At 42.1% G+C, this 8,979-nt stretch overlaps 1 gene segment (V, D, J or C); it reads left to right on the forward strand.

Moving 5' to 3' along the window:
- The first annotated feature begins 6,950 nt into the window (after positions 1 to 6,950).
- On the forward strand, positions 6,951 to 8,566 carry LOC111814164. The segment is given in 4 exon segments: positions 6,951 to 7,005; positions 7,365 to 7,659; positions 8,365 to 8,415; positions 8,509 to 8,566. Coding segments are annotated over 4 exon segments (453 nt in total).
- The last annotated feature ends 413 nt before the right edge of the window (positions 8,567 to 8,979 follow it).

Here is an 8,979-nt window from a genome sequence, read left to right on the forward strand (position 1 = left end):
ATGGCTCAGTAGAATAAGCACTTCCCTGGCAATAGTAAGGGCTTGAGTTCAATCACCGATGCTGGAAAAAAAAATAAAATAAAATATAACCCAAATTTATTCTCTATGACAGAGTAGTACTCTGTTGTGAATAATGCCACATGTTCTTTATCTAGTCATCTGTTGATGGACATACAGGCTGCTGTTGGGATTCAGCTATCCTAAGTTGTGCTGCTATAAACACGGACATATATCACTGTCATCAATATGTAAATTTCACTGCCCGTCTGGGCATTCACAAGTGTGAGACAGCTGTGCTATGCTGCTGCTGCTGCTGCTGCTGCTGCTGCTGCTGTTGCTGCTGCTGAAGTGGATGGTAGTTTTGTTGAGGGGAGATACTAGTTTGTTCAAGGTTCCAGGTATTGCCAAGTTATTGACTAAGTGGACAGGTGAAAAAGCAAATCACTAGCAAATACACATACGTTCAAATACAGGAAGGAAAGACTTTTTCAAAGAAATTTAGGAAAAAATATAAATCCAGTCCCTCCTTGTGCCTCCTGCAGAGATGGTTCCTACACAGGCCAGCTAACTTGCAAACTGCAGGGCTCTCTGGCCTCCCTTGCAGGGGCATCCTGCTTCTGCCTTCGCTTTCTGAGTTTCTCCAAAGGTGGCAGCAGGTGTCCTTTCCATCGGTCACTGAGCACCAGAGCCACCACCAGTGATGCGTGTCTGATGCTGGGCACCAGAGCACCCACACCTTCTTTCTTGTGGGGAGGGATAAAGCCAGACCTCTCCAGACCAGGCCCACTCAGCTACCTCAGGGACCATAATTCTCTTCTGACTCTGTGAGACAGAGGGCCTTATCAGATTCCACCAAGTACCACGAAGATACTCTGAGACCGGAAGCCACTCTCCCTAGGGGCCAGCAAAACCCTTGCAGTAGTAAATGAAAATGTGAAAAATGATGCTGAGCAGATTTAATTTTTCTTTTGTGCTTGTGGTGAAAGTGATATCATTTATGTTTCCCTTAGTTGCTTGACAATATTAAATATTTTAAACTTTTACAAGGCATTTGTTTTTCTATGTAGGGCCAAGTCTTCACCCCTATGCCTATATTACATATAATTTATTAGAATACTCTTAAAATACCACTAAAAGAGATCTGTGTAATTCCTGATAATTTGCCCCAGAGGAGAACACATGATAAAACAAGGTAGGATTTTTCTATCATACACTTGAAGTTACCATGGCTTCTCTGAAAAAGCGCCTGGCATTTAAACAATCAAAGCAGAATGGAGTTGATGATAGCATTGTCTTGACAGTCTCTTCCCTAAATTCCGTTCTTGCCTTCCCTGGAGGCTGACAAAGCTGCAGATTCTGCGCTGCTCACTTCCTCTCAGGGAGCTCGCTCCTTGATGTCTGAAAGCAAGCCATGCGAGGCCGCTGAACCTGCTCAGGACTCCGTGAGCGAGAGCTCATCCTTTCGCAAACTCAGCAGCGCTTGGATGACATGTTAGGCAAGAGGAAGGTGGTTTTGGCAAGACCAACAGCATCTGAGCATGATTTTCCCTGCTTCTCTGTGACCTTGGTCAAACTCCTAATTTCTATTTCTGCCAGTAGTGGTTGGGATTAAATGAATTACTACACATGAAATTCTGGTCCAAAGTAAGTGCCCAGCAAACATTTGCTGATTATAACCACTGTTGTTGAAGCCTCGACACTATCAAGAAATTAAAACATTTGTGCTCAAAAGCCAACAAAGATGCTCCTCTTGGCTAATTATGAAGCAGACAAGGAAAAAAAAAAAAAAACAATGTCTAGTACTCAGGAAGATTATGAATGCTTTATATGTACCATGATCTGCATCAAAAGCTTTGACCCTCCTGATAAACTGTATAGAATAACTGGTTCTAGCTAGAATTAAGCTATCACAAGAGACTTATATAGTGAGGAAATATATGAGATACATAAGAATTTAAACAATAGATAAAATTCCAATTATGTGGAGACAATGCGTTGTTCTCCAGGTATCACCAGGACTCAAAACAGGCCAGGGGAACCCTTATGAGGAAAATCTAATCGGGTCTTGAAGGACAGACACAAATCAAATGCAGTCATTATATAATTATTTATCAAATACTTAATAAAGTTTAAGTGTACAAATGGATTTAAGGAGTAATTAAAAACAGACAAATGAGAACACCAAGAGGGTTTCCCTCACGAAGCTCAGCTCTTGATGTGTGTACAGTGTGCAGTTTCTTTTACAGGAGTACACTGTGAAGTGTGTATTGTACCCCAGGCATGTCCACTGTTGCCTTTCATGACCCGCAGTATCTTACAGTGATTAAAGTCATAGGAACTCAAGTACTGTAGCTGTCACTAAATGAAGTGATTGTGGACAGAATTACTTAAACTTGCGATACATGCATTTCACTGTCTGTAGTAACACCCATATGAACACAGGTTGAAAGGACTGAATCAAATTAATTTTATCAAATGATTAAGTATCAGAAGACAGTTTTCCCAACTAATGGACAATTCCTGCACAATAGATGGGAGGAAGTATCACTAATGAATCTCCTCTAATGAATCTCCTATTGGGTCAACTCTGCATTGAAACCCTGGTGGGCTCTTTGCAGCACAGCTCTTCATTCCTGAGAGTCCTGGGGAGGAGATCTGCTATCCTGCACACACCTCCTGGGAGAACAACCTCAGCTTCTGGGGTTGCCCACAGTGTGCCGGGAAGGGACTTTTGTCTTCATGGAAAGATCAGAGAAAAAATAATTAAAAAGAACTTGGGAGGCAGTTATGCTGTGTTTTAAATAACACAGCTTCTCATGCTGCAGATTCAACTACCTGCTGATGCGTTTTGCAGACCAGTGTTTCCAAAACCTGTGCAGCACAGCCACCTACAGTGGAGCCCCAAGCACAGGCCTGGCTGCAGGACGAAGGGAGGAAGGAGGTTTCTTTATGTCTAGAGGGGATTTTCCTTATACCCTCTGTCCCCAAATATGGAAGGATGATGCATGTACCATGTGTGATGTATCTGAACTTTGGTTGTTTCTACATTCTTCAGTTCTCACTAGCCTGGTTTTTATTCTGTTTGCCCACAGACTCTTCTCATTCCTTGAATGCCTCTCTAAGACAGATCCTTCTTGTCCAAAAAAATGATTTTTTCACAAAGTTCTGCATTTACCACTAGAACTTTACCACTTTGATCACAATCTTCACAGTAGTTTTATAAATCTGTATATATTTTACACATTTATTCAACATTAAATAATTTTCACGAATAACTGTCTCAGTTACTCTTCTCTCATTGCTGGGACAAATACCAATGCTCAAAATCAGGGAAGGAAAGGTTTATTTAACTCACAGTTACTCAAGGTTTCAGTCCATACTCACCTGGCTCCAAGGCAGAGTGGCACAAGGCAGAGAGCTCTGTTCATGGTGGTGGAAAAGAGCTGAGAGCCAAAAGAGAAGCAGCCCAGGAGGGTGGCTGGCCTCTCTCTCTCCTCACCTGTAATGCAGAGTGTGTGCCGCAGGGCACTCACACCCATGACCCCAGCATTGGATCGAGAATCAGTCACAAACTCCTGAAGCAGCCCCATGACTACATGAGGTTTGGGTGGACAGCTAGACACAAGCCATAACAATAACTGTATTAAAACTATTCTTGGTTTAACTGATAGTATTTGTGAAATGATATGCTAGATGTGCTGCTAATGTTTTTTTCTAGGATAAATTAAAGTGTAATTGCATGTATGACAAATGAAAAGCTTCATTCTGTATAGCTTGATGTGACCTCCTACCTTAATCATGATTTACCAAAACTGACCAGCCCATGGCCCTCATTTAATTTGATGAAATAATTTGGACACAGGCATGAAGTAACATTCTGAAAGCATGACTTATACCAATAATAACCAAAAGTAGAGTCAGGTCTTCAGATTCCTTAACAACTGTTTTTTCCACAATGAGCACAAAGCAAGAGTCAGAGTTTAAGGGAAGTAATTTAGTCAAGTAAATTAAATTAAACCTATTACTTAATTAAAGGTGTTATTTTAGGCAAATCAGAAGATATAAGCACTCAAATAAAAATAAAAGTTCTATAACTCTTGAATGGTTAGAAATTGCACTAATATTTAAAATTTGGAGGTTATACACATAGAGATATATTTTTCTATGTAATGCAGTCATAACATATCCAGTATTTAGTACATGACTGGTGCTTCTCACTGTATATTTAGCTAATTCGAAGTCTCTAAATTAGGTAACTAATTGAAAGAATATTTTTCAATGATTTCCTGGTTTACACAAATTTTTCAGATTAATCACCTTTTATGTTGTTTCCAAATATTATAGGCAATGCTTAGCTTTGTTATACTGTTATTGATACTGCTGTTGTTGAAACAGGGTCTTATGTTGTGGTTCCAGCAGGCACTTAGGGCCAGGGTAGAATAAGTGCTTGCCTGACAAGCATGGGGTCCTGAGTTCAGTCCCTGGTACTGCAAAAAAACAACAATGAAAATTTTAAAAAAGGCATTTAGCTCTTGGTGCTGCCCAGGATGGCCTTGAATTTTCAGTCATCCTCCTACCTCAGTCTCTTGACTGCTGAGATTACAGGTGAGTGCTTTATGCACTTTGTTAATTTCTAGTCTCATTGGAAATACAGTTCCTAAAATAAGAGATAACACGTGACACTGAAATTCTACTTTCCATGAGGATCTTTTTCAGCAATATGTAATTTTAACACTGGCACACTGATGATGCTGATTTTTCAATATCTTGTCAATAGTGGACATTATTATTTAAATTATTTTGGGTTTTAGGAGAAAGTTTTCTCAGTATTTTCATTTTTAAAAAAATCACGTCAGGTTTTAAAAATTAAGTAAGAAAAGTAAGAACACAAGAGCTTCCAGTACACAGAATCAGTACCCTTTCTCATCAGAAAAAGCTGAAATGCTCTGTTCCGGTCCAAGGTATAGTGAACAAGCTGGATCTTGAGGGGACAGTACATCTGTAACAGTTCCTCCCTGGATGGACACCTCTGAGACATGGTGCAGGTGTCAATGTCACAGCCTTGTGTTACTGCCCACTCACTGAGGCATGTGGGAATAAGAAAGCCTCACTTGGCCATCAGCCTTGTCCCCTCTTCGTCCTGCGTTGTGTTAGTGTGTAGAAATTTTTATGATGAGCATGCCACTCACTGGCCCTTCTGATAAATCTGCCAGACAGAGGCTGGGACTAAATACATTTAATTTGTCTCAAAAAGCACTTAATTAAAGTTATGAGAAGCCCTAGAGCCCAGACAGCTAGGATAGAGAGTATCTCTTACTATGACTCCCACAGCAGCAGTAGACCAACATGCTGAGCTTTGATTTAATTGTCCAAAAGAAATAAAAGAGAGACTTTCCATTCCCAGAAATGAACATACAAGATGAAGGAGACTTTAATCTTATTTTACACTTAGTATTAAGCTTTATTTATGTTATCATTGCATGACTTTGGTTAAATTATATTCAAGTGAGTATCGGAATCATCCATGGACCTGTGGTGGCTGGCCACCTTGTTCCACCCATTGAATGGACCTGTGGTGGTGCTGGCTGTGAGAGGCCCACCTAAGGACTCTTACCAACAATGTAAGAGAAAGAACTACCAAAGCTGCAGGAGGCTGTTATGGAAGCTGTTTGGGAGCCGCTGCAAGCTGCTGGCTTTCTTGGAGGACCTTGTCATGCTGGCTTCCCTGATGAAAGTGGCTCTCTTGACAGAGGAGGAGCTCAGCACCTCATTGTCACTGAGGATGGCGAGCATGCACTTTGGGGTAGCTCTGGTCCTCACCTTGAGCATCACTTCCCAACTCAAGGGAAGATGGCGCACAGGTCAGTCTGCTGCAGAAACTCGTCCTTGGCTTTCCTGGTGGGCTCTCAGCCTTCCTCATCCTCAGAGGAGCTCGGGACCTCTATGCTGCTGAGGATGGTTGTGGTCCCTTTGGGCAGTGCTCTGGATCTTACCTTGAATGTTGCTTCCTGGCTCCAGCGCAGACCCCTCAGCCTGCCAGCGCAGATCCTTCATCCTGCTGGCAAAGACTTCCTAGCTTCCACCCCTGACCTTTGGACCTTCCCAGCACAGAGCCATGAAGCCAGCCTGCAGGAGACATCATCATGGGCTCTAGGCCTCCTGCTGGTCTTGTAGGAAGTGTCGTTATGGGCTCTAGGTTTTCAGCTGGACTCATACAGGATATTAGGATCCAGGAGCTCAGCTGGAGTCTTTGGTCTTTAGAGTGTGAACAGATTTCCTGCATTCTTTGAATATAATTCTTTGGGTGGTTCTTTATAAAATAATCTCATAAAATATGTGTCTTGTATTGTATTATTTCCCTTGCATAACCCACAACCATGACGGTACCAAATGAACATTTCTAATGTAGATATGAGAAACGTAGATCTTTCTATCAATCAGAGTAAATATTGTACATATTTCTGTATTGCCAATTCATGTAAAATAGATGAAGTTATACACATTTTACAGATACAATTTACAGATACATGGCGATTGATTTGGAACAAGTGTTTCTTAAAGTTTTAATTTAATTAAAGTGTTCTGGTTTCTATTTAAACAGTTCACAAAATAAATCTCCACCTTATGAGTATTGTTTTCAGATCTATTGTAAGTCCACAAGAGGGCAGTAACTACTCAGGAACTCTAAAGACATGTTCTAGTGTGACTGTGGCTGTGTGTGTGTGTGTGTGAGAGAGAGAGAGAGAGAGAGAGAGAGAGAGAGAGAGAGAGAGATGAAGGGAGGTGACTGGTGGTTAGCAGGAGCACTAAGAAGAACCTCTGTTTTGTAACTGAAAAAACATTCCTTTATTGATTTTTATGTTTCTTACATCAGAAGAATTAGAAGGGTCTGAAGAATTCTCCCATTTTTAGGGTTTAAATCTGAATCCTCAGTGAACAAGGTGGAGAGAAGAACGATGGAATCCTTTAGTGTTTCCTTACTGATCCTGTGGCTTCAGCTCATTTGTGAGTTTGGGCATTTGTAGGGGAATATAACATTCCAGTATGTGGACTTGTCTCTTCCTAGGACTGTGGGAACAACATCAACAATTTTTACCTCTATATAAGGAAGGGCGGGAGGCTCATTAATATAAAACTTTTTCTTTGTCTTTTTGAGACAGGATCTCCCTGTGCAGTTCAGGCTGGCCTTGAGCTCATTTTATGGCCCAGGCTGGTATCAAACTCACAACAATCATCCCGTGTCAGCCTCCAAGTGCTGAGATTATAGGCATGCACCACAACACCCAGATATAACATTCACTTTGGAGAATGAACATCCACTACTCAATCAGTTTGCTCTGTCTGACCATTGTCTTTTTCCCCAGGGGTGAATGGCCAGCAGAAGGAGGTGGGGCAGAGTCCTGAGTCCCTCCGTGTTCCAGAGGGAGCCACCGCCTCTCTGAACTGCACTTACAGGGACAGCACTTCTACGTATTTCTGCTGGTACCGACAGTGTCCTGGGAGAGGCCCCGAGCTGCTGATGTCCATATACTCCAACGGTGACAAAGAAGAAGGAAGATTCACAGCCCAGCTCAACACAGCCAGCCGACACCTGTCCCTGCACATCACAGACACCCAGCACAGCGACTCAGCCACCTACCTCTGTGCAGTGAGCACACAGTGCTTCCTTGGCACCTGCAGCTGCACCCAAACCACAGGGGCCCAGACAGAGCTGAGGCAGAACAGAGAGCACAGGGCAGCGCAGTTCTGCTCCTGCTCCTGATGCAGTGGGAATGAAGATCAAAAGTAGGGAAGTCTCTGCACTAATTAGGTATTTTATAATTCCATAAATAGTGACCATGAAGGGAAAGATATCGTATTAGTCTGGTGGAAATATTTTCCTATTATCTGTTGACACTCTAATTAAAAATTTATGGCATGTACAAAACAGTGCACATGTTTAAATATACATCTTTATGTGGTTCCACATGTGAACCTGAAACTGTCACTATAAATCACACCATAAACATATCCAGCACTTCTAGTGATTTTCTTTCTCCCTTCTGTTTAAAACTGAATTATGATTTCAAAAACTTTTGAAAAATTGAATTGAGGGGTTGGGGAGATAGTGCAGTTGAATAAGTGCTTGCCTGGCAAGCACAAAGGCCTGAGTTCAATCCCGGATTCTGAAAAAAAAATTGATTAATTGATAAACAAAGGTGCACATAGTGCATACAGCTTGAAATCCACTCTTGTATAAATCATAAATTTATAAATGGGTTAGTTTTGTAATGATTTTCATAAATGAAGGAAATATAACAGTACAGTAACAGATATTCCTCCACACTTACTGATACCCTTAGATCTTTCCATTTACTTTTTCAGGATGCCTGATGCGCCACATTCAGAAGACATTGGCAAGACAGAAACACAAAGGTAAGACAAGAGCTACAGGGGCCTGGGCAGAGCTGAAAAGGTTTTAGATCCACTTCTCTTAGCTATAGAGCTCCTCCTCCTCTCCACCTTCAGCTGCAACCCCACTCCTGACCAGATGAGGACTGCAGGGCTGTGCAGGAGGAAGGACTAGAGACCAGGGTGAGAACTGGTAAACAACAAACAACTTAAATGTTGGCAGAGACCAAAGGTCTCAAGTGATAGCTGGCCAAATAGCTCAGCGGATTAAAGCCCCTGCTTAGGCAGATGCAGCTGCTGGTTTTGATCCCAGGCGTGCTGTGCCAGCCCCATGCCCAGAGCGCACTGAGATGGATGTTGAGATTGGGCATGGAGCCGAGGAGATGGCTCAGTGGAGTAAGCGTTTCCCTGGCAAGCACAAGTTCCTGAGTTCAATCCCTGGTTCCGCAAAGAAAAAAAAAAATAAAAATAAAAAGATTGGGCATGGTGGCACATGCCTGTAATCCCAGCTCTTTAGGAGGCTGAACACAGGTGGATCACTACGAGTCCAGTCTATGTAGAGAGACCCTTTACACCCTTACTAAAACA

Source organism: Octodon degus, unplaced genomic scaffold, assembly GCF_000260255.1.
Source record: "Octodon degus isolate 3935 unplaced genomic scaffold, OctDeg1.0 scaffold00276, whole genome shotgun sequence".
In the NCBI taxonomy this organism is placed as follows: Eukaryota; Metazoa; Chordata; class Mammalia; order Rodentia; family Octodontidae; genus Octodon; species Octodon degus.